The sequence below is a fragment of the Spermophilus citellus genome, assembly GCF_964194105.1.
Source record: "Spermophilus citellus genome assembly, chromosome: 3".
Classification (NCBI taxonomy): Eukaryota; Metazoa; Chordata; class Mammalia; order Rodentia; family Sciuridae; genus Spermophilus; species Spermophilus citellus.
This window is the reverse complement of record NC_138184.1, coordinates 150,670,517-150,697,070: the sequence shown is the minus strand read 5'-3', so window position 1 is coordinate 150,697,070 and position 26,554 is coordinate 150,670,517. Positions and strand designations below refer to the sequence as shown.

Sequence of the window (26,554 nt, the reverse complement as noted above, 5' to 3'; positions counted from 1 at the left end):
CTATTTTTCCATCAACTTCTACTATAAAATTGGAAATATGTTTTTTGGGGATATCATCCAGTTTACTAGGTTGAAAGGTTGTAGAAAAGACAGTGAGATATAGTTCAACCTATGGAATTGCAGGGGGAGTGTCTTTAATTTAGACTGCCAAGGGTTTTGAGTCAACTACTTGGGAAGTTGAGATAAGAGGATCACTTGAGCCCAAGAATTTAAGGCCAGGCAAGACTCCAACAAGCTGGGCATAGAAAACACAGGCCTGAAATTTCAGGTACCAGGGAGGCTGAAGCAGGAAGCTCACAAGTTCAAGGTCAGCCTCAGCAATATAGTAAGACCCTGTCTTAAAATAAAAAAGGGTTGGGGATGTGGTTCAGTGGGTAAGCATCTAGGATTCAATCCCTGGTACCAAGAATGAAAAAAAAGAAGAGAGAACACACACAAAGACTCAACCTTAAAATATATATATGGAACTGGGGATGTAGCTCAGTTGTTAGAGTGTTTGCCTCATACACACAAGGCCCTGTGTTCAATCCCCAGCATACAAAAAAAATAAAATAACATACATATAAAGAGAGGGGAGGAAGGAAAGAAGGCAATGAATGGTACTTTAGCACATTTAAATATAAATTTTAAATTATTCATTAAAGCTCTTATATATGTAAGTATATATTAGGTTTATAACACACAACTTGGTATTAACTTAAGGGCTTTAAGCAAAGTATGCCAGATTTTTCAGGGCACCAAATCAATAGACTTAAGATGTGTTATCTTCTTATAGGGCCTTGGATATAGTAAATATTTAATAAATACTACGTGCATCAGTTTGAAAAGTCAGAAAGCATAGCAGGTGTGTACTTTGACACTAAAATGACAAGCACATATTTACTAAAATGATGACCTAGTGGGTGATGACTTCTGCTTCAATAATAACATTTTACCATCTCCTGTCACACATTCTCTCAGTCATTGGCAACCCATTCATTTATTTTTATTCAAGGTTACTTCAAGTCCATTGTCTTTCCATTCCAAGGGCAGATTTTTATTAAATTAATTCTTAACTAATTTTAGCCATCACCACTGAGCATAAGTTCATTTAATTATTTAATTTTGTGATAATTAGGTAACTGAGTATACATTGTCTAATTTCTCTCAGATTCTTGTGGCTTTATTCCCATAGGACTTTTAGCTACACTAAGGTATTTTTCCCTAGTCTCAAAGGCTTCCAGTCTAAGGAAAATATGAATAGTTTTGCCAATTATGGTTCACAGCTTACTTCTGATGATGATCATAATCCAAATTTGCCTGAGCATCCTTGCCCTGTTTTTCCTCTACATGTGGGCTTGGATATAGTTACAAAACGAGAAACAAGAAGAATGAAACCAATTTAAAAACAAAAGGTAATTCAGAAAATCCAAAGGACAATGACAGCAACTATCTACGTACAGAGGTGGAACTCTATCCCAGACATCTGTAAGTGTTCCTGTTACAGTGCTCTCATCCACCACCATATTTTATCCTTTGATCCACCTTTCCTTCCTATGAAAGAAGGCCATTCAGTGGTTCTTAAAATAATTGATACACCAATGAGTGTGTACCATTGGAATAGAAACAATTTAACAGGATAAAATATGGCAAAGAGGTCAGTGCAAAAATAAGGGGTCACACCTGTTTATAACTAACCCAGCCAGCCTGTTTATCCTGCCACTCCTTAAAACAAGCTGTGTGTGCTCTCAGGTAAAATCAACTTAAGTTGTGAATAAACTGGTATGCTAACTGCTGGCTGGGTCAGTTTCATAGGAGGCACAATATGTCACATGCTCTGCATGTGAACTATTTTGTGAAGCATTTCCTATGTTGGTGTCAGCTTTTGCATTCATTGTTTTTGCTCTGAGCTCTTATCCCAAGAGGGTTTGTAAAGTAGAATCAGACTGATTGGAGAAATTCAGTCTTAACAGTCAAGGGAGAAAACTGAGAAAATTGGAAATGGGGGAATGGGAATAGAAGGATTGGTATACACAGTAGACTTCAAATTCATATTTATCTCCCTATCATTAATAAGAATTACTAGCAATTTATAAATTCCTTGAAAAGGCATAATTCTAAAAAATGGATCAACCAACATCTTTGCACAGTACCTCAAATACCTTTTCTCCTTTTGATAAATCCACATTGATAAATCCTGTATTAATTTCCTATTACTGCTGTAATAAATTACCACAAATTCAGTGACTCAAAACAACAAAATTTATTATCTCCTGGGAACTGAAGACAGGGATGTTCTACCACTGACCTACATCCCCAGCCCTTTTTGTTTCTTATTTTGAGACAGGATCTTCCTGAGTTGCTGAGGGTGACCTAGAACGTGTGATCCTCCTGGCTCAGTCTCCCTAGTAGCTGGGATTACAGCCTTGTGCCAACACACCCAGCACAAGTTCATCTTCCTTACACTTCTGGAAGTCAAAAGTCTAAAATCTGTCTCTAAGCTCAAACCAAAAACTTTGGTCCTTCTCTAGGCCAAAATCTGTTCCTTCTTCTTGAAGTTTCTGAAAGAAAGTTGCTTCATGACCTTTGCTTCCTTAATCCCATTTCAATCTCCTTCTATCTCTACACCTCCTCTATCACTCTTTTGTGACCACATTGGGCCTATGTGGATGATCCAATATAATCTTCCTATCTGAAGACTCTTAATCTTAATCACATCTGCATAGTCTCCCCACTCCTGCTCCCTGAAAGGTAACATCTTTGCAAAGAAGGAGCATGTGGACATTTTGGAGAGATCGTTTCTTGGCATGCCACAGATATTTAAACTTTTATTCCATGTAGAAGAAAATTCAAAATTTTCACAGATTTTCACTGAGGAAAAAAAAGAAAGAAAAGAAAAAAACTCAGAGAACACTGAAAACATCTAGTCCAATGTCCTCATTACATGCAAAGATAGCAGAAGTTCATAAACCTTGCCTCCAAACCTTGTGCTATTTCTGTTGGAACAAGCTACCCACTCTCATTGCTGTGCCAGTAATGTAAATATGTAAATATGTTTGCCTTTTTTCTCTTCACTTTTGCTATTAGATTCCTCCATTGTTGCTATGTCCTTTTATCCCAAGACTAGAAGTACTAAATAGAAGTTTATACTAAGTTCTATTGTTTAGCATTTTTATTTTCTACTAAACAATTTTATGTGCTATCATATTTAATACTATAACTATATGAGCTTTCATTTACTACTAACCCAGTACTTTGAATTTTTTAAAATCCTATTACTTCTAATGGTGACTATATGTTTTTGCATAATTTTTCATAAACATAGAATAAGCATTCTGCGTGTGTGTGTGTGTGCGTGTGTAGTGCTGGGGATTGAACCCATGGCCTTGTGCATGCAAGGCAAGCACTCTATCAACCGAGCTATATCCTCAGTCCATGGATAAGCATTCTATACATATTATCTCATTTAGTTCTGACATATACTCTACGATGGTAAATATTTATAGTTCGCTTTCTGAAAAACCAGACTCTTAAGGAGATGAACTTGTTAGAGTTGGACTATGGGATTCCACCCTCATCTTTCCAATGCCAAAGCCTACAGTCTTGATGGAAACAGGAATACTTCTGTCTACTGTTTATTGAGGCAAGATGGCTAGTGTAGTCATAGCTCACAGGAGCACACCAGGTCAATGTGAGGGTCAAATCAAATTTTGGCAGCAGCAACATGGTCTAATTAAATGAATGATGCACACCCTAAAATCCTCTACCTAGATCAAGACTGAATTTAGCTGAAGGCATGAGATCTGTTTTACTGCAGTGTTTACTTTTATGTATTATATTATTGGGGATTCAGACCCTTTTTACATAAGCAAATTTATAGAAATATGTGAATACAAGCTGAGAAAAATGTAGAAAGAGGTGCATTTCATAGAGAAAAGCAGAGTATCTCTATAATGCCTATAGAAATATTTTGAGAAGCAATGTCAATGTAATTGAATTTGTTGGGCATGTTTTCTTAGTGACTCATTCTTAATTATCAGGACTCAATTTAATCCTGCTCTCTTCTTTTTACACTCTGAGTATATCTGCTTAAAGAAGATTTTTGTTGAGAATTCAGAAAGTAGAAGTTAGACAACTGGGTGCTAAAAACTATAAATGATTACATTATTAGGCTAAGGGGGAGACAGACTGACAATCCGATCAGTTTTGGTAGATATAAATAATAGAATGATATTATTTATAAACCAAGTCAAAGCTGCTGTTGAATGGAGGTATTCTATTTAATCATCAATTTTGACTACATTACAGTAATATAATATATGGCTAAAAGAGTTTTGGCCCACTTGAAAGTCAAGAAAAGATTGTAGTAAAAAGGTTTAAGTTATTAAATTACCAGAAAATTCTAGATAATTGTGAGGGGAAAAACAAGAGAGGGAGGAAAGAAAAAACAAGGATGAAGGAAGGAAGGAAGGAAGGAAGGAAGGAAGGAAGGAAGGAAGGAAGGAAGGAAGGAAGGAAATTTTAAAATACTCAAACAGGATACTGGAACAGTGGTGCACACCTGTTAATGACAGCTCCTTGGGAAGCTTAGGCAGGAGGAGCACAAGTTCAAGGCCTGTATGAGGACTTAGTGAGACTCTGCCTCAAAAAATAAACAAATAAAAAGGACTGGGATGTAGCTCAGTGATAGAGCACTTGCCCAGCATTTTTGAAGCCCCAAATTCAATCCCTTGCACTAGAAAAGAAAATATTCAGACAATAAAGAGTGTAATACACTCTAGCAATCAGCTTAGGATTGGAAGGAAAATATATTCCATTATTAAATCCTCAGATAACATAAAAAGGAGAAAAAAATTTTTTCATGAGACTGGGGCCCTAGCTCAGTGGTAGAGCACCTGCCTCGCATGTGTGAGGCCCTAGGTTCGATCCTCAGCACCGCGTAAATAATGAATAAAGATTAAAAAAAAGGGCTGGGGAGGGGATGTGGCTCAAGCAGTAGCACGCTCGCCTGGCATGCGAGCAGCCTGGGTTCGATCCTCAGCACCACATACAAAGATGTTGTGTCCACCGAAAGCTAAAAAATAAATATTAAAAAATTCTCTCTCTCTCTCTCTCTCGCTCGCTCTCTCTCTCTCTCTCTCTCTCTCTCTAAAAAAAAAAAAAAAAGAAAGAAAAAAACATTTTTCAAAATCCCAAATCCCCACTTCAGAGAGAATTATACCTTAGGTGCACTAAGCTAAGACCCCTCTGAGAAGAGAGAGGTTAACGAATGACAAATTAGCCAAAAAGGAAAGCCTGCCTGCCTCTCAAAGGATGGCCTGCAAAGAGGCCAGATGAAAACAGGAGCCAGGTGGGTGGGGTACTGGAGATACAGAGGGAGATTGGTATGACTCCCATGGGTGAGGCAAGAGAAAACTTCCAAAGTAATAAAGAAAATGCATTTTTATTAACAGTTTTGGGAAATCCACATGAATACTGAGAAATGCAGAGAGAATTATATAGAAAAAAAAAATGTTCCTGGTGCTTAAGAGTAGTAAGAAGACCAATCATATAAAATAAACTACAACTAAGTTCACATTCATTGAGTACTCATCTATCAGACTTAGTGGAATGGGTGGGACTTATAAGCATAAACTAATTTTTCAAATCTTACCAAAATCTGAAAATGAGATACAGAGTAATTAAGGAGACTGCCCAAGGTCAAACACCAAAGAAATGACAGAGGGAGGATTCAATCCAGAATATCACTGCACAGCCTATATCCCATGAGCCCATTTCCCTCCACTGGGCAGGTACTTGACTTATTTGCATTCTCTTTAGGCTGCAAACATAAAAAGGTACATGGTTCCTCCTTGGTTAACATTTTTGGTGTAAAGCTGGATTATTTTCTTTACTGCCTACCCACACTCTGAAAAAGCTCTCATACACAACCCCACTGTAAACTGGAGGAGTTCAAAATACAGCAGCTCCAGCAGTAGCACATTTTCCCTGCAACTCTTCAGTCTCCCCATCTCCAACACACACAGTCACAAGTGCAGGGGGGATTAGCCCCTGGGATCTACATAGATCATCTTTCACTGCTGAATCATCCCTGCTATCTCTATTTTCAGGGTGTTTATCCTAACTCTTTTGTTTCATCTGCATCCCACTTGCTGATACATCATTCCTCACTCTTTGGTTAAGGGGAGAAAAAAAAAGATCTTGATAGCTGTACCATGCAAGAACCAATGCAAATTTACAATGCCATAATGAAGAAGGGTGCGGGGAGAAAGAGAGTTAGTTAAAAAGAAAAAAGGAAGGAAGGGAAAGAGAGAGGAGAGGGAGACAGAGAGGGAAAGAAAGAAGAAAAAAAAGGCAGTGATATATATATATGGTATGGTATTGGCTAAAGTGGAGTGACCAAAAGTGGTTCAGTTTTGCTTAATTCTTCTGAGACTCCTATTTATGTGAATGACTTTTCTATATTCTAAAACAAGTATTGCATCAAGTAATGAAATGACTATAAAATTAAAGTGTTTAATGATTGACTATAAAATTCCATATGTTCCTATATATTGGCAGAAATTCTTAAAACATTAACCAAGACAAAATTGAAGCAGTTGATAAATTATATCACAAACCCAGTATAAACAGAACCAAATAGAGAAATGCAAAAACATCATAAAAAATTGATCATATTGGGGCTGAGGTTGTGGTTCAGTGATAGAGCACTTGCCTAGCATGTGTGAGGCCCTGGGTTCGATCCTCAGCACTACATAATGATAAATAAAGGTATTGTGTCCAATTACAACTAAAAAATACTTTTTAAAAAATTAATCATATGTCTGAAATGGGAAAGACAACACACAGCCCATGGGTTTTTACCTTATGGTATCTTTTTGCATTTCTAGTTACTTCTTCAGTGAAAATTCGAATCATCACCAAAAAATCCTCTGTGTCCCTTATAAGAGTTAATCCTTCACTGTTTCCATGTTAATTTTTATCAAGGTAGATTACAGACCCAAAGATACAGGACACTTTCTTTTATTTACCCAAGTACATTCTTCTACAATGTGTCACAGTTTAGTAGTGAAGCACATAAACTAAGGACCTAACAGCTCACTCTGGATCTGATATGCATCTGACAAAGTAGTGAGGAGCATATTTTTAAGAACAGGTTCACACCCTATTTCAGAGTCTCAAAGGAGTTTGTGAATTAAAAACAGAAGAGGAAGAGGAATAAGAAGAAAGTTGAGCAGCACTATTCTAGACCAAATAAAAAATGCATTTCCAAAATCAATCACTTTATATAGAGCATGTTTGAATAAGACTTTTAAACTTGAGCAGAGACTGAGTAATTAATAAAGTCCAGAGAGTGTTATTTTCTCTCTTGCAATACAGTCTTAAAAAGACACAGACTCTCTTACCTCTATATTTTAGTCTTTTTTCAGTGTATTGTGTTCTGAATTTTTTGTTTTGTTAAAACAAGCAAGAACTGTCACTTTTCTAAAAAAAAAAAAAACTAGTACCATCAGTGGGCTCTTTTAGTTTGTTTTGTTCTGCACAACAGAATATTTAAATTTACTTAATAGCCAATAACTTTAAAAGCACAAACTAAACTCTGTACCCTTGTAATATTTTAGACAAAAACAGCAGTTAGGGGCTAAGGATGTGGCTCAGTGGTAGAGTGCTCGCTTAGCATGTGTGAGGAACTGGGTTTGATCCCCAGCATCCCATAAAAATGAAATAAAGATATTGTGTGTCCACCTATAACTAAAAAATAAATATATAAAAAACAGCACTTAGTTTTGGGTAAATACATATACACTCAGAGACCAAAGTGAAAGTTACTTGAACACAGCATTTAAAATTAAAATACTGTTATCCCTACATATTGTTAATTTTCAAATAGTTAATTTTAGAGTCATAAGGGTAGAATGCTGGGTGATCTTGTGTGGTTTTTTTTTTTCAAGTGATGAATTTTTTTCCTTAAAAAAAAAGAACATAAGTAATATTTTACTTTTCTTTTACAATTGCAAGTTAGTTCTCAAATTATGACTGTGATTCATGATCATGCTCAAGGCTTATTTTTAACAATCCAAATAAAGTACTGAACGTTCAGTATTTGCTGATTTGATTTTTATTCGGTTGTTATTTGTTTTATTTTGTTGCTTTTTGGTACTTGAGAATAAAGCCAGGGGTGTTTGCCCTTTTTATTTTGTGACACAGTCTCTAAGTTGTTTAGGGCCTCGATAAATTGCTCAGACTAGGACTCAAATTTGTGATCCTCCTACCTCAGACTCCAAAGTTGCTGGGATTAGGGGTATTTGCCACTGCACCTGGTTTATTTTGAGACAGAGTATCGCCAAATTGATGAGACTGGCTTCAAATTTAGGATCCTCCTGCCTCAGCTGCTGAATCTCTGGGATTACAGACATGCACCACCATGTGCAGGTAATTTTTATTTATTTGTTTGTTTGTTGTTTATTTATGTATTTATTTATTTTGATGCTGGGGATTGAACCCAGGGGTGATTACCTACTGAGCCACATCTCCAGCCATTTTTTATGTTTTATTTGGAGACAGGGTCTCCATGAGTTGCTTAGGGCCTCACTAAATTGCTTAGACTGGCCTCGAACTTATACTCCTCTTGCCTCAGCCTCCTAAGCCACTAGGATGATTTTTATTTTTTAACAAAAGCAAATATATCATCAAAAACATCACTGTAAGATAAATTTGTTCTACTACAGCTGAGGCCCTATTGGAAGTTATCTATATCCAATCTACTAACATCTCCTTCCCTTCTCTCTACCCAACAGCAAAGATTCAGGACTCTTCATTGGTTTTATTTAAGCAGTTTATTCAACAGCTCATGAATATGTCACCTTGGTATTACAGAACTTCATTTTGCTAAAGAATAACTTTAAATTATGCAGTTATATAAGAAACCTAAATCGAATGTGGTGGTGTATACCTGTAATCCCAGCCCCAAGGGAGGCTGACACAGGAGGATCACAAGCTGAAAGCCAGCCTGAACAATTTAGCAAGGCCATAAGCAACTTAGCAAGAACTTGGGTTCAAAAAAAAAAAAAAAACAAAGAAAAAAGCCTAAAAGATTTATGATTCATTAATGAGTTACATAGACCTGATTCTACGCTAGGACACTATTTCTCCAATAATTGTAAAATATCAGAATTTTTAAATAGATATTCTTGTCCAATTATAATAGCTGATTCAAATTAGAGCCATGAATGAATGAATTCTCTTTAAATGTAGATTTTATAGCTTAATATAGCTACATGTACATGTATGAATATGTAACAACAAATCCCATCATTACATATAAGTACAATGCACCAATAAAAAAAGTGGGGAAAAAAAGTTCAGATATGTTCAATTGAATCTATGTTCCAGTACCAAGTAACAATGCAAAGCAATACTCACTCTTCATTGGGAAATACAACAAAAATACAAGTTTTTTGGTGGAAAAAAAAAAGAGCATAAATCAAATTATATTCCACCCACTTATCATAATTAATCTCGGATGGTTCGTGGAAATTGACTTTCCAGTCCCAATTTAAGGCAATTGTGTGTGTGTGCATAGAGGCTTGAAGGGAGTTCCTGCTTTCAGATCCAGCACCTCCTTTCCCCAGAAGGTACACCATTGGCCCAGATCTTATGCCTCACTTTGAATTCTGGTGCACCCATTCTCCAAAGGGCATAAAGTGGAGGGACAATTCATGCAGGAAGACATTAAAATGGCAATTAAAAACAAGAAAAGGAGTTTAAGAATTTAAAATTTGCTATGTAAAACAACAATAAGATTCACTTATTTCTTATTAAAGCAATATATATATATATATATACACACACACACACACACACACACACACACACACATACACACACACACATTAATTTCCAAATGTGGTGTTGCTTGCCTATTATCCCATAAACTTGGTAGGCTGAGGCAGGAGGATCACAAGTTTGAGGCTAGCCTCAACAACTTAATGAGGACCTAAACAACTTAGGGAGACCCTGTCTCAAAAAAAAAAAAAAAAAGAAAGGGCTGGAGGCCAGACGCGGAGGTGCATGCCTATAATCCCAGCTGCTTGGAAGGCTGAGGCAGGAGGATCACAAGTTCAGAAGCCAGCCTCAACGATTTATCAAGGGCCTAAATAACTCAGTGAAACCCTGTCTCAAAATAAAATATAGAAAAGTGCTGGGGATGTTGTTCAGTGGTTAGGGAGCCCCTGGGCTCAATCTTTGGTACAAAAAATCCAAGGTTCAAGGATCGGTGAGGTTCAAGGCTGATTGTCTCAGCCATTGTTTGTTGGAGTATAAATTGCTATCCCCTTACGGGAGAGTAATCTGGTCATCTCTATTTAGGGCCTTTAAAAATGTTCTTGTACCTTAGAAATCCCTGCTCTTCTAGTACCCTAAGGAAATAATCAGAACAACAACAGGTCATATATAAAGGTTCAGTGCAGTATTGTGTATAATAGCAATCACTTGAGAAAAATTAAATGCCCAATACTGAGGGAACAGGTTACATTCTGATGTATGCATTTAATATAGTATTTTTAGCCATTTAAGTTTATGTTTACAAAGAATTTTTGACATAAGAGAAATTCATTTTAATATTAATGGGGGGAAAAGCAGGCTATAATCTCACATGTATATGTAAGAAAAAAAATCACCTGAAAAAATACTATAATGATGCAATTGTTGTATACAAAGAATAAGATTAAGCCAATTTGGTGTCCTGCACTAACTCACAATTTCTTGGATTTTTCGGTAAGTTTTTCATTGTCTCCAAAAAATGAAGTTTAAGACTTGTATCGAGGCCTAGGAATATACCATGGTGATAGAGTACTTACTAGCATGCATGAAGCCCTGAGTAGAAACCCAACATCAGAAAAAAATAATTAAAATTCATTGAAATATAAAGTTCTTGAATTAGGATGGAGGCAGTCATATGATTAAAGAAACCTGTACTTACATATGAATGTCTCCCTTAGAATGCACAGAGGTCATTATATTTTTAAAATATTTATTAATCCAAATGAATATCTAATTGGTTTTATAAAACAAAGTAAGGAGGTGGGCGGATAGGAGGGTGGCAGTAAGGAAATGTGGGAGTCTTTATACAACTGACCTTCCCAGGGAGTGCTACTAGCAAGTTGTTCTTTAGAATAGGATTTCCTAAATTTCCCATCCTCCAGGTTCTTCCGCCCTCTCTCAGTAATTTCTGATAAAAGCAGAACCTACAGAGTGGCTCTCTTGAAGCCTGGATCCAAAATATACCCCCGTTTATGGGTAAAAGGTTGCTTGTGTTTTCTTCCTGATTTGTCGGGTTGACATACCTGGTCTGTTAATATTGTTTTTATTTATTCTGTATGGTCTATGGGAAGGCAAGAGGGATAAACCTTGGATGGCAAGGTCCTAACAATAATTAACAGACAGGAAACTATTCAAAAAATCATATTAATAGTACAAATGAAGCAAAGGAGAGCAAACTGTTACATAATGGGTTGCTTTTTGAGAAAATACCATGAACATATGCATGGGAATATTACTAGTATTTACACAGAAGGAAAAAAATCTTCAAGGAATAGAGAACTTTAACTTTTCATTATTTAATTACAATTCATGGAATACCTAGCTGGTGAATATGGTATGTAGTACTACTGCTACAACTTCTAGAAATAGAGTCCACATTTGTGCAAGTGAGAGCAATTCAACCAAGGAGTGGGTGGAAGGTACAGGGGAACAGAATAGGCAGGAATAAAACTTAAATGCATGGTTAAAATTGCATGAATCTAATGAATAGAAATTCAATGTATATTTTTAAATATCTCCTTTTTTACAGCATTCGTATTAGAAAGAAGTGTGGAGCTTCAGATCAACAAGAATCAACGTATTCTTTACTCAGAAGCTAGGTATATTTTCTTAGCAATGTTAGATACCAGTGTTCTAAATGTATAAGAATAGCCCAAAATGAAATACACATACAAAAAATAAAAAATAAAAAAATGAAGAGTTATAGGAAAATCAATTTATATGTCCACCCCCCCAGTAGTGAATAGATCATAACTTCTTCATGCCCTGCATTTCCCTTTTAAAACAATACAGAAAACTATCCTTAGCATTTTCATGAATAGATGCCACTTTGTTGTTCTACAGACTTGTTTGTTTAAGTTTGGTTCTGATAGATACAAGTCTATTTTAAAAAAAAGAAAGAAAGAAAAGAAAAATCAGGACATTCCTTTAAATTTGGATTTCAAAAAACACAAATCATTTTTAGTATAAATATAGCTTAATTATTGCATGAGGCATCCTCAATACTGAAAAAGAATTTTTTTTCTAAAATTCAAATATAATTGTACATTCTGTATTTTAGCTGGCAGCCTTAGATATAATGAAAATATATTATAAATAAGGAATATTTTCCTTTATGCTGAAACTCCTTATAATCTTACTTAAATAAGACAAAAACATATGCAAATATATTACTCCATGGAGTGCAGAAGATACTTACCTGTGCTAGAAAAGAGATTCAACAATTAAGTTTGGATTTTTTGTTTGCATTTAATTTTTGTTTTTTGCAGCACAGGGGATTGTTTTTTGTTTTTGTTTTACTTTGAGGCAGGGTCTCCCTGAGTAGCCTTGGCCTTGAATTTGCTATCCTCTTGCCTCAGCCTCTAAGGTAGCTGGGATTACAGGTATGTGCCACCATGCCCCACCAACTATTAGGCTACAAAGCTTTCTATACTATAACAAGCTCAGTTCCTTAACAAAAATATCCTAAAAATTAAGTTGAAACATATGGGGGAAATCAATCAAACCATTAGATTATTTATTTTTTGTCACTATGACATTAAGGAAAATAATGAGTAAATTAGTCATTTTAAATTACAGAATTAAAAATAGGAGCCAACAACACACACCTGTAATCCCAGGTACTTGCAATGCTGATGCAGGAAGACTGCAAGTTTGAAGCCAACCTCAGCAAATGAGCGAGACCCTGTCTCAAAAAATAAAAAGAGTTGGGAGCGACAGTGACAAAGTGCCCCAGGTTGAATCCCAGAACCTAAGTAAATAAATGTGTGTTAAAAAAAAAATAGGCATAGGCTACAAACAGAATATTACTAAAAATCTATTGTGACAATTTGAAATGAAACTATTAAATATTTAAAAGTGACTGATGTTTTCATACATGAAATAAAAATGTAAAACTGAACTAAATGTTTTCTGAGATTTTAGTTGACTATAAAAGAAACAAAAATTTCTCATTATAAGAAACTATATCTTAAAGATATATACCTGAGAATATTTTTCAACTTATTAATTTAATATATAGACCAGTTGGTGGGGTGTGGTGGGGGGTGTATATATGTGTGTGTGTGTGTGTGTGTGTGTGTACATACATACATAGAGAGAGAGGGGAATGATTTTTAAAGTTACATTCTAAAACTAATTAATGGAAAATGCTAAATTTTTTGCCTTTATTTCTTCATTGAAATAAAAATAACCTACATAAATACTGATTTCTTAAGTTTGACAAATATATCATCACACTATCAGATGTTAACAACAGGGAAAATCACATGAACTCTATTTACTATTTTTATAACTATTTTATAAACCTAAAATCCTAAAATAAAAATTTAATTTAAATAAAGTATTAAAAAAATAAAAACCAAGTCATTGCTTTTGGACACAAAATAATAAAAGTAGTTGAAAACCACTTCACAATAAATACCATTTCTCTACATCAGGGATTTGTTATTTCTCTTGTGTGAAATAAACACATTGTCTTCAAAGCAGGTAGAATTTTAAGAATGGAAAACTTCACTAAATCTGATTTTCCAGGATATACCTACTAAAGCACAAGTAAGTAATATGTCACTAAGCAATGTACTTCATTTAATAATTAGTATATTATATCATATGCTTTCTACAAAATGAATGTAGTGAAAGAATATACAATGTTCTATTGCCAAAATATTTAGAAGGTTGTCTTACTGTTGTCTTCATTACTAGTACAACATTCATTTGTGACAGTCACTAAAATATGCCCATATTGAGGACATAGGAAGTGTAATATATGAATACCTTACCCATACTTAAACACTGCAATTTTGAATCAAATATCATTATTGATCAGAAGAAAGAATGCAAGACTTAATTTGCCTCAAAAAGTACAAAAATCTATTCTTATCACCTAGAAGAACTTCATTTTCTTCAACTTTGGTGGGGGGAAAAGTCATAAGAAAGATTATTGTCCCTAAATGATGACTTCATGTATCTGTAGACAAATTGTCACAAATTCCACTGAAGTACATATAACTCCATAATTGTCACAAATTCCATTTAAGAATGTATAACTCCCTAATATTTTAAAAGCATCACTAAATCATGGGAATATCTTTTAAATACATTTCCACCTGCCACTAGGTTCCCCCTCCCTTACAGAGGCCATTGTTCATAAATTGAATGGGGAAAGAACCTGCTTAGAGTGGGGAAAAAAAAAAACAACAACAAAATAAGGGATAGGTATGTAAGAGAGAAATGAAGCATTGATCAGCATACAAGGAATACAAAACTTCCTGAAAGGATGGGAAACCTGATGACAGGGTACCCACATAATTAGGGGCATTAAATTGGGTGCAAAATTGGGCAGTGCAAATCCTTTATTTTCAGTTGAACTAGACAATCACTTGAACTCTGAGTGGAGGGAAGAAAAATATCTACTTTCTTTCTTCTATTTCAGTGCTTAAAATGGAATGGCTAAAAATCTTAAAGCTGGAAGGGTTGGTTCCCCCAAAGATGTAAAGATAACCCAAGGTGAATTATGGAGGGTTTTTCAACACTAGCACAGAGTTCAGGGTGAAATGAGCATAATGTAAATCAGCTCATTGTTTGGGCCCTTTTAAATTAGTTGCCAAGAGAGGAGTGAAAACTTGATAAGCAGGCTCCAGTTTCTATGTGTTGGTTTAGAAATCTTAAAGCTTGTGGGAGCTCAATTCATTTAAGGGAAGAAATTTAAAGGGAAGAAAAGTAAACAAGGAAAAAGCTATGCAATGAAGCACTGATGGAGAATAAAGAATTTTCTTTAAAAACCAAAACAATAAAGAGTTCCATTGTGCTTTTAAATTACAAATTCAGGGTTTTGTTTTGTTTTTTTTGTTTGTTTGTTTTTAAGGTTAAGAGTCTGATTTCTTTCTTTCTGAGTATCAAAGTGCCGGGACCCATTTACAAATTCAAACTTTTGATGCTGTTTCTCATCTAGCTTGGGAAAAAATTAACTGTAAATTGAAACCTCCTAAAATCAAGTCCACATTTTGTAATAGGTGGCTATTTTGCATGAAGTATTAAAGTCACTTTTCTTTTTAACCTTTCCCCATGAAAAGTCTATTTCTAAACTGCACCGGTTCAAAAATTAGTTGGATAAAGAACTCTTCAAATCTTATGCCTGCAGCAGCTCTGGGTCCTGACCCTTTTTCTCAGGAATCAAGCAAAAAAGCACTAGTCCACTAAAAGAAGTCAAGAAAAGTAGCCCACCTAAGTCCAGGTATGTGGAGGCAAATTCCAGGTAGTTGCCTCTGCCTTTTTCCAGGAAAATGTGACCTAGCTCTCATCAGTGTATTTGTCTTGATTTACTATCAAAGTACTTTTTTACCATCAAAAATAGGATGTTTAAGTATTAATTTTAAAAGCATTTTTAAACCGCGAATAAAACGTAAACAACAACAACAACAAAAACCAAGAACGTGCTTTTCAGGGGCAAGCAATGTGAGAGTAGGAAAGGACTAGATCTTCTGCATTGAGATTTGAAAGACACTTGTGGCTTACTTGCAAAGCTTCATTTAACATTGAGCATACGAGGGAAATTCTGTTCCTGGTGACAGCGCAGTGGGAATTCCCACTCCAACAATCCATGAAATGTTACTGCATAATTATTCACCTTCTGAGGCCCATTAGAACTTATCAGCAGAGAAAGAAATTTAATTTAAACTCACCCCTCTGTGCTAAAGAATGACTGGGACATGAGATCAAAGCACGAAACTCTGTCCTTCAGTGGTTTGCAACACCTAGATACAATAGGGTGAGAGAACGCGGCATTCCAGCGCTTCCCGGCTTTCCGGACCCTGGAGCGAGGGGGTGGGGTGGGAGCTCCCATCACCAGCTGGTTTGAGGGAGGAGGGTGGTGGCGGCTCCGGAGGTGGACGTGTCAATTATATCCTGGATCTCCTGGCGGCCAAATTGCTCCTACCCATGGCTTCAGGGGCTTTTCGTGCGAGATCCACACGGTAGACTACCCATTTCCTTCCCCACATAGGTAATACGCTCAGCAGAGCTCTAGTTTTTCATCACAGGAGGGACGTGGCTGGAACCCAGTAATGCACAGGTGTTCGTCCCAGGAAACTCGATTATTGTAAGTGCTTAAGATTTATGCTGCCTCCTACACAGAGCGCTTTAAAGATATATAGAAGTTCGTGCGTAGCCATCAATAATCGCCAGCTTTAATGCTTGGCGTTATCTCAAGGATGCAAAGTGGAATCCATGGGTCCAGCCTGAGCTATGAGCTTCCAAGACTAGAAGGCCTAAGGTCTAGAAGTATGTGGGTGGGGAGTGCAATTCTACAAACAGCCAGCTCCTTTCCCGAGACAACCTGGGAAGCAGCAGGTACATTCTCCAAGTAAAAATCTTTAAAGGGAGCATAATGCTCTTTTCTGAGGGGTTGATCTATCCTCATGTCCTTTAATGTCACCAAAATACAACCTGGAGAATATTGTTCATGCTCCCCAAATACCTAGCATGCCCAAAAGATCAGAAGGAAGAGCAGAGGGGAAAGGAAGCCCACCTTTCGGTGCAATTCACTAAAGAAAAGTTTAGTTCTGTTCAACAGGTATCCTGATTCAATATATACCTATCAAATTCCTTCCCACCACCACCCCCACCCCCGCAGGTAGTCACTGGGGTGGCCGTTAAATTTTTCTTTGACTCCTGAAATCAAAAAGTTTTCACAGCCAGTCAGATTCAATTTTTGCTCTTTATAATAACAGGGTGAGAAAGGGTGCTTACGTTTCTCTATTGAGTCTAGCAAAACTCACAATAAAATGACAAGAATAAAACATCCCACCTGTGGAGGACACTGCACTTTTTCGAAAGCTGCGGGGAAGAGAAGGCTGGTGTGAGTGACTACAAAGCACTTTGGTTAAGAGAAGTGCTCAGGAGGTGAATGGGAGTAGGCAGTCGAGGGCAAAGCCGAAGAGAAATCTACAAGTTTGGGAAGAATGACCTCGGCCTGTCTGCAACACAGCAGGTTCGGGTGGCCCTGGCAGGACACAGCTAGGGGAGCTCCACCTAGGGATAAGGAGAGAGGCACTGAGGCCCTAAGCGCTGGGACAGCTAGTGGCAATAGGAGGTTGCTAATAATTTGGAGAATAGGGTAAGGGACAGGAATCCTTCGCCCTCATCGTTCCCAGCTTCATTAGAGGGCTCAGAGATGAACGCGGGTGAGCTTCACCAAGGCGACTTTAAGCCTGGGTTTGCCCAAGGTCAGGCACACCAGGAATGGCAGGCCGGGTTGAGACAGTGTAGCCCAGGCGCGAAGCGCTCGCTGCAGGGCGGGCACGGAGCACAGGGTGGCGCTCTCTGTCCACGTAGCGGGCGGAGGCGGCTGCAGCGCCTTTGTGTGCACAGAGATGTGCGGGGGACCGCTGACGCCTACAATCGGAGGGGCGGGTGGGTCCCAGCCCGGGCCGGGGCTCGAGGAAGACCTTAGACCGCTGCCCACCTTCAGATACTACCCTCCAGCGGGGAATGAGGCTCACCAGCCCGGACCCCTTCCGGCAATATTTCCAGGATCTGAGAGCCCCGGTTACGTCCAGGAGGGTATAAAGCAGGACGTGGCTTTTAGAAAGGCCAGGAAATCCTCTTCAGTTCCAAACCTCCCCCTGATTTCATTTAAAAAGAGAAGAGAAAAACTATAAGCAGGCTGGACCTTAGCAAAGACCCCTGCGGGAATCAGAGGGCGCCTCCAGCCTTCTCTCCCTCTCAGCAAGAAGATATTGCCCGAGGAGCAAAGTTGGGGAGTGCGCTTAAAACAAGATGAACTTGAAAGCATGGCTTTAGAACAACAATAAAAAGCGGCAGGCTGCAGCGAGCGCTGTATCTCTGGTTCTAGGTCACCCCAGGACCTCCTGTCTGTCCCCAGAGCTCTTGGAGTCCCGACTGCCCTTAGAAACCAAAGCAAAATGTACAAGGCTGCTTTCCCGCCGCCAGGAGACTCCACAGAAAATTAAATTAAATTAAACACGCGCCCAGGGACTAAAGAAAATAGATCCCCCCTCTCCCCTGCCGCAGCAAATCAACACTATTGCTCATAGTAAGTGCAGCGAATCTAAAGAGATAGCCACTGACGCGCGTCCTCTTCAACCATAGCGGCTGGGGTCCAAGAGGGGCAAGGAATTACCGGCTTTCCTTTAATCCGGAAGCAGGAAATAAGGAGGACACAAGGAAGTTCTGCATCTTATTTTTTTTTTTTAACAACAACAACAATTGCACATCGAGCAAACTCTTCAAAAGATATCACTCAGAACAACAGCCCTAACTTAAAACAAGTTCAGCATTACTTTTCTGATTCCTGAAAAAACACCATTTTCTTGAAACACAGTGATACAATTAATCTATTGGGCCATTCATTTTAGGGAGGGAGGGAGGAAGGAAGAATGGGAAAGGGGAGGAACAATTGTAGAAACCCAAGAGAGAAAGAGAGGGGTTGGGGCAGAGAGAGGGAGATTGATACTACCCTGGGTTATTTTAGTAATGAAGGGAGAAATAATGCCTGTTTGGACACAATCATCAAAAATCAATAGGAAAATTAAAAAACACAGCTTATTCAAAATACCTGAATCAATACCCCCCTTGAGTCTTATTTTTATGAAAAATTGAATAAAATGTAGCCATTATTTTATTTTTTTCTCTACTATCTTAAGCAACCAGAAAATAATCAAATTTATACTTTTCTTTCCCTGTAGGTCCCTGCCTAAATTTGCCAGTCAAAAATATCATCTGACCTTTGAGCTAATCCTCTAAAATTAAAAAAAAAAAAAAAAACAACAACCAGTATTTATTTTAAATAAATTCCTCTACAGGCCTTCCATAACATTCCATTCAATAATCCCACTAAAAGATGGGGAGGGGAGTGAAAATATTGATGGTAGAACTACTAATCTGCTCACACAGGAATCCAGTCTCATCACCTGCATGCCTTTAATTTTTAATTTTATCATTTCCTCCTCAAGGGAAGTCCACTTGAGAAGTGATTCCAAGACTGGGATAAGAGGAGTGGAAAGAAAGAAAACCCATCCAGGAATTCTTTCCAGTGTCAGGTGATATAGGAGAGTAATATTTGTTTAAGTTTCTAGCATAAAATATTTTAGCTGATCCAACCTCACCAAATCACAGTCATATACCTAAGTGACTTAGACCATCCAAAAAGAGGGGTGAGGAGCAAGAAAGGGGGGAGGGGAGAGAAAGGGAAAGAAAGAAACCAGGATAGGAAAGAAACACTCAAGTTTGGGGAAGAGATGAGAATATAGAAAGTTTGATTGAGCTGTTCAGCCCTCTTCCAGTATCTGGAAGATGGGCTGATACTTGCTGGCTACTGGGTCAACAGCTAGTTTGGCTCTACCTTGATCAATGCAAGACTGGAAGCTTGTTCTTTGGTTCAAACTGAGACCCAGATTTCAACTTCATCTGAGTGAGCCTCCAGTCATTGCTAAGTGCTTTATCTCAGACAAAGCAGGAAGGGCAGAAAATGAATTTTGTACTTCATCTCTGTCCTTCCCAAAGGATGTTCATTCCCCAAAGGGTAATTGTGCTCACCTGCAGAAAACTAATCTAGAAATGCTACTCACTAACCATTAAAAGAAACTGAAGTAAAGCTGGAAGGGTGTGAAGCCAAAGGAAGAAGTGAAAATTTGCACATCTATACAACAGCCAAAAAAAAAAAAAAAAAAAAAAATCAGTCCCCTTTAACCACCCCAAAGAAATCTTCTTCTAAACAAATCTTTCCTTGCCATAACCCACCTGAGAGAAAATACAGGTTCTACATGTAATGCAACTGAGATTATAAATGTACCAAGCAGCTTTCCTCTTACCTGACACTACATTTAACTCCTTCAGAACCGTTCTTTCCGAATCCCTCAGCACTGCAACTTTCAATAAAAAAGAAAAACACTTAAACTGTGTTCTGCATGTTATTCCTAGGAAGAAAGTGACAGAAAGAGACTTTTTATTTTTTAATCACCATAATTTATAGCTATAGTATACCAAAGAATCAGAGCTTACTTATTTGTCTTAAAACCATAATGATTGGAGGCCTCAAACATCTGCAGACAGCAGGATTAAGACTGCATTGTTCAAAAACATATTTAACTACAAACCTCTAATTGGTTTCTTTTTTCTGGAATTCATAATATTTGTGGCACTTTGTATCTTCATGGTTTCTATGTATTCTAACCACTTTAAAATCAATTTCAGTGGAAACTTTCACTTCATGATGTATATACCAAGACTGAACTTAGTATGGGAGAATGCAAACAGAAAGAAAGAAGCTAAACTTATTAGAATCTGAACACACTAACTTTTTATTCAATTTGATTCAAAATAATAATATTAATCTAATAGTGAAATAGTTTGATATAACATCAATCAACATTTAAAGTATTTTATGTTTCAAAGTATGGCTCAAGAAACACCCATTGTTTAAATGCACTTAGACATAACAAGACAATATTTTTTATTGGCATCATTGACACCTTTGAACAATAGCCTAGTAAATAGATTAAGGTTTAACCTTCCTTTTCTTTGGTGGCTGTTTAGAGACTTTAAAAGCACAGATAACTCATTTCAACAGGAACCTACTACTGATATTTACCTCTACATAATCTTTAGCTAAGACATGGAATGCCAAAAACAAGCTTTTGTTAGCTTGACCTCCTCCACCTTCTAACAACAAAAGTTATCCCCAAATCCATGTTTTTATTTTAGAAGTATTGATCTTCCAATGTAAGGCTTGGCCTTTTAAATACTAAATGCAATCAATGGCCAACAAGCTGATTTCTTCTGGAGACTTACAAGGAAGCAGAATAGGGAAAATTTTTTTCTGAATTGTCTGGTGACTTACTACAAACTTTAAGAGGTAAGTAAATCCTGATGCTATGAGCTAAATCTGGTAAATAATTAATTACATTTCTTAGATTCTATAATCTTTATCTTGGTAAATAGAGACAACACAGCTTTGCCAAATAGATCTTTCCATCTAATATCTTAAAGGCAATTATTTAAATATTACCACAAAACAGGGTCATATTTTGTTTAAATTAGACATTTAAACTGAAGATAAAATGCATATGTCCATAGTTTTAAAAGGGGGAAAAAATACAAATTAACTGGCCTAGTCTTTTATGAGTTTATTAATACCATTTAAAATATTACAAATAAATCAATTACATTTCATGCATTTAAAATGCAAGTCTAAAATGTTCCAGAGAAAGGCTTTTCATTTCAATGTGAAATATCCAAATTATTTCAACATTACAATGAGCAATTAGTTTGCAGAATCTGCAAACATTTAAATGTAGTGTCAGGAGTGTTTATTAACAGTTAACAATATTACCTTCAGGAAATACACAAAGGCCAAGGTTAGTCGAGTTTCACTTGGACAATTTATTTAATACATGGGTTTTGGCAGACCCAGTTATTATGAAATATAGGAGAACTCTCACTTTAACTATGCCTGAACTGCCAGCAAATGCAAATAAGTACATGCTCCATTAAATTAAATGTCATCCAACATTTATCAAATATTGTCTTAGTTACAGTTTGATACCTATCTAAATTCATATTCGAGCAAAACTAGGCCCCGAAAGTGCGTTTGTGGCTCTGCACCTCCAGAAGTGAGTTCAAAAATCCTGCAGTTCATGAGAACTGCCACAATAACTCTTAATATTTTCTTGTGACAAAAAAAAAAAAAATCAAGTTTACTTCAATATATTTTCAAATATTTACTGGAAGTAATGTACAAGAAAAAAATACTATACAAAATCGTCTCTTGGACAACTGCACCTCACACCCTTACAATGGTGGAGTTATATTTAATTGGTAACTAATCTAGAACGATTCTCCAGTTGTACAAACCATTAGGTTCAGATATATTTTACAAAGGTTTATTTTTTTTTCCTATTTCCCCCTTTTGGCATTTAACCTACAGCCTCATCTGAAATAAGTGATACCGTCTTCACTTGTTTATAAGTTTAAATCACACCAAAAAAAGTTTAACCCTAAAATCTTCAAGGAATTGCAAGAATTTACAGGAATGGGTACTATACAAATTGACCGCTGGACTAACAAAAAAAAAAAAAAAAAGATGGAGATTATGCTCGGGAGTGGTGAAAACGAGGTAGAAAAGGACAAACACGAAGAGAGTTAAGCTGGTCTCACCGGAAAAGGGATATTTTTGCATAAGAAAAAGACACCTACCCTCACCCCCACCCCCACCCCATAAGTTAAGTTAATGTGATCAAAATAACTTTGGGATCAATTATTAGCACAGTTTTGAGAGAAAGACGCGCTCACTGATAAGGGAAAAAAACTAGAAGTGAAACAAAGAGGAAGGCTGCTTTCTTCCCCCTTATTTTTATAGTATTTTTTTTTAATGACAAAAAGAATAAAGAAGGCTGTTGCAGCGATTCGCCAAGACTACCCTTTGCTGAAACTTGCCTTGGTCTCAGGGAACAAAGAGAAAGAGGCAGGGCTGACGCTGGAAAAGCTAAAATCTGCAAACTCTTGGGTCTAGGTGCTGCCAGACCCGCACCCCACCGAGCTTCGACCACCTGCGCCGGGCGCGCTGCGAGAGCAGCAGCCCAGCTGGGCCCTCTTTAGCAGAGACGCCCAGAACTGCGGTTCTGGAACCGAGTCGCTGCCATGGCTGAGATTCTCTGCCCGGCCTCCTGCCTCACCCTTCCCACCTCTCCAACTCAAGCTTGCTCAGCCTAGTTGTTCCCGCCAGCGCGGAAGCTCGAGGTCTCCCAGGCACTACATTCGTCCAGATCTAACTTAAGCGTCCGCTGCCCTCTAAAAGTTAGGGCAACCTGGGATGGAGGAGGGAAGCGAAGGGGCACAGGTTCGAGCTGCACTTGAAAGCCAGGGCCTGGGATATCGATGCGTATTACTTACATGTCCATATCCCTTCACAAAGTTAAGTCAGAGGAAAGAGAGAGAGACAGGACACATAGAAAGAGAGCGAGCGAAAGAGAGCGCGCGGGGTGCAGTGGAGAGAGGCTGGAGTCGAGGCCAGGACAGACAAGGACCAAGCGGTCCCAAGTGGGAGGAAGTGGGGTAGAGGTGCGGGGCGAGCTGTGTCACTCTAGGCCGTTGCGGTGCCCGGGCTCAGGGGGCTGCAGCAGCTCCGGAGAGTGGCAGGGCGGACTGCCTGCGGCGCTGTGCTCGCTGTCGGTGTCGCTTCCCTTCTTGCCACCGCTGCCCGATCCCGCAGAGCCGCCGCCGCCGCCGCCGCTGTGCGTCTTCACGTGCTTGCTGAGGTGGTCGCTACGCATGAAGCGCTTGTTGCAGACCGGGCAGGCGAAGCGCTTCTCGCCGGTGTGGGTCCGCAGGTGCCGCTGCAGCTCGTCGGAGCGCGTGAAGCGCTTACCGCAGAAGAGCCAGTTGCACACGAAGGGCCGTTCGCCCGTGTGCCAGCGCAGGTGCGCCTTGAGGTGCGACGTCTTACCGTACACCTTCCCGCAGCCAGGGATGTGGCAGCTGTGCAGGCCCTTGCGACGCAAGCTTGCCCCGGCTGGCCCCAGCCGCTCTGCCTCCTGGCAGTTGGGGCAGTCGCAAGTGGCTCGGCCAGAGTAGCGGCGGGCGGAGGAACGCGGGGAGCCCCCCAGCGGCGCCGACGGCCCAGCGCTGAGCATGGAGCTCCCGGCGCCCGCCAGCGGAGATGGGGCCGAGTCCGGGTAGGAGCCCGGCAGAACTGGCTTGAAGCCGTCCATGAGGTGCTGCCCCGCGGGGCTGAGCAGGTGCGAGGAGGCGCCGCTGCTGAAGGCCGAGTGACTCAGGCCTGAGTAATCCGAGTTGTAGCCTCCGAGCGGCGAATGCAGCGAGGTCTGGAGCCCCCCGGCTGCGGGGTGCAGCGAGCCCGGCAGCGCCGCCGCGCCATTCGGGTTCTGCACGTCGATCCAGCCTGCGCCCACGTCCCACCAGCTGGAGGCACCGGCAGAGCCCACGTCGCCCGCGGCCCCCAGGCCGGGGTGCGAGGGCTTAAACCACGACTCGTATGGGTGCGCCATGCCCACGCGCGGGTAGATACCCTGCAGTCCGTCCACCGAGGTGTGCACCTTGGAGATGAACACCGGTTGGTGGGAGCCGTCCTGCGAGTGTGCGGAGGAGCCTCCGCCGCCACCCCCGCCGCCGCCGCCGCTGCCCCCTGAGACGCCGGGGGCCTGGAACACAGAGTAGTCGTTGGCGAAGGGCGAGCTGGAGGCGGCGGCCGCGGCAGCAGCAGCGGCGGCGGCGGCGCTGCTGGAGGTGAGGGAGAAGGCGCTGGAGCCCGGCGAGCCGCCGCAGCTGAATGAGTCGGACACCAGGGCCGCGGCCGCCGCCGCCGCCGCCGCGGCCGCCGCGGCAGCCGAAGACGTGCCGCCGTTCCTGGAGGCCCCAGACACTCCGAAGCTTGAGAGACTGGAACCCACTACGTTGCAGCTGCCGGAAGAAGAGGATGAGGATCTTTTCCAAGGGTGGAAGCCTTTGCCGAAGGAAGAAGTGCTGTCCGAGAGGGAGGAGGGAGACGGGCTGGGGCTGCCGATCTTATTACAGGTAGCTGCAAGCATGGCCAGAGGAGTGGATCCCAACCTCGGTTCTTCCTGCAAGGAGAGGAGAAGGATGGGGGAGGGGTGGTGGGCAAAGGGTCGGTGGGGGAGGGAGGGAAGATATCTGCATTAGTCCTCTGGTGGCTTCCAAAACGCCCCACTGCACCCCATCTCTCGCTGCAGTGCGCAGCCACCAACTCACCTGGCACCCCCAACAGCCCCGGCGCCCGGCTGCTTCCTACTCTACAGGAGGGGACAAGTTTGGCTGCCGGCGTCTGATTCGGGAGCAAGGCGCCACGCTACAGAAGAGTTTGACAAGTATTCTCACCTAAAACAACACTCTTGTGCACACAGGCCCCAGACACTTTGAAACAAACAAGCAAAAAGTCCAAATTGGGGACGAAGGAAGTTTCCTTTGCCGAGATGCCTGGGGAAAAAACCATTGGATTGCTTTTAAGAGCGTTTCCCCTGCAATCCAGAGAGAGTTTTGAAAATACTGTTCCGGTCCCCCCAAACCCATGCTGGGTTGCTTCTCCCAGACCCAAAGAGGTCAAACTGTAAGGGCTCACAAGCTCTTCTTTTTTTCTTTTATTTTTAAAAGTAAATATTAGTAAATATAATTAGTAAAATAAGACGAGTTCAACATACCTGCAAGACAAGGCGGGCTGAGGAATTTTTTAAGGGAAAGGGGAGACTGCAATTTGCCCAAGAAGAAAAACTTGCTCTCTTTACCCCCGAAATCGTCGCATGTAAAATGGGATGCGCGCAGGACTCCCGGGCCGGGAGCGGCCAGGCGCTGCGAGATGGCTTGTCTAAAATGCCCTTCGAACCTTTTCCTGTGCTGAAAAAAGTGACTCGGCCCCCCTCTCCCCCTCTTTCTTTTCTCCAAACTCACTTGTATTTAAAGAGGGGGGGAGCTCTCAATAGAGAGACTGATAGCCCGTGGCCTGGCCGGGGCGACTTTAACCCCCTCCAATCGGCAATAAAAGGAAACTAATTAAACCAGCAAGAGAAAATCCTGAGACTCACCCCTAGAAGTGAAGTTGCCATCACACAAAAGTGCCCTCCTCCTCTCAGAGGATCTTTTTTATATTGATAAATCAGAGGCAGTGTTTTTTTTAGAGGTGTGCAATACAATGATCAGTTCCGCCCATTCCACCACAATTGTAGCTCCCTCTCCGGCTTTGAAGTGCCGCGGAGGCGCGGCCAGCCAATCTGCTGCCTCGCCGGGCCGCGCCGCGCGCGCGCCGTGAGGTCATCGGCGCCGCCGCCGGCCACGGCGGGCGCGGGGGGGGGGGGCGCGGTGAGCAGGAGGGGGCGGTGGTGACTGCGCGTGTTATAAAGTGTGTGTGTGTGTAACACTGTAACGGCGAGTGTGACCAAGCCGAGGAGAGGACAGTGCAAAGATGGGGCGGGGGACTGTGACCTTGTGATAAGATGGGGAAAACAATAGGTAGGGCAGAAAAAAAAAAAAAGGTGTTGTATATGACAGTGTAACTGCGTGTGCGACAAAGGGGGTGCGTAGAGGGACTGAGCTGGAGAGTGTTGAGGGAAGAGTGCGAGTGAACTGTCTTGTAACTGAGTCCGACAGACCTAGAGAGTGAGAAGGGACTGAGTGGCAAAGTGGAGGGAGGGGGAGAGGTGTGTGGGTGTGTTTGGTGTGGGTGGAGAAGGAGGGGTGCGAATGTGTGCGTTTGTGCGAGGAGGGA

General features: G+C 40.3%; 2 protein-coding genes across 3 annotated transcripts in view; one reads left to right on the top strand and one right to left on the bottom strand.

Annotated features, from left to right (window-relative positions):
* ABCB5 (ATP binding cassette subfamily B member 5) overlaps window positions 1–16,278 on the top strand; it is a gene marked incomplete at both ends in the record, with an annotated part of 141,448 nt that extends 125,170 nt beyond the window's left edge. Inside the window, one exon of the mRNA XM_081283287.1 lies at window positions 16,069–16,278. Coding sequence (XP_081139413.1) covers window positions 16,069–16,278 — 210 coding nt within the window. The remainder of the gene's footprint in view (window positions 1–16,068) is intronic.
* Window positions 16,279–23,396: 7,118 nt separating this feature from the next.
* On the bottom strand, window positions 23,397–25,895 carry SP8 (Sp8 transcription factor; the record flags this gene model as incomplete). 2 transcript variants are annotated; one of them, XM_081288301.1, is made up of 3 exons in its annotated part: window positions 23,397–24,899; window positions 25,055–25,144; window positions 25,875–25,895. In XM_081288301.1, the coding sequence occupies 3 exons, from the start codon at window positions 25,893–25,895 to the stop codon at window positions 23,397–23,399; spliced, it is 1,614 nt and encodes a 537-aa protein (XP_081144427.1). The 2 variants fall into 2 exon arrangements, with proteins under 2 accessions (XP_081144427.1, XP_081144428.1); XM_081288302.1 differs by lacking the exon at window positions 25,055–25,144.
* Window positions 25,896–26,554: the final 659 nt, after the last annotated feature.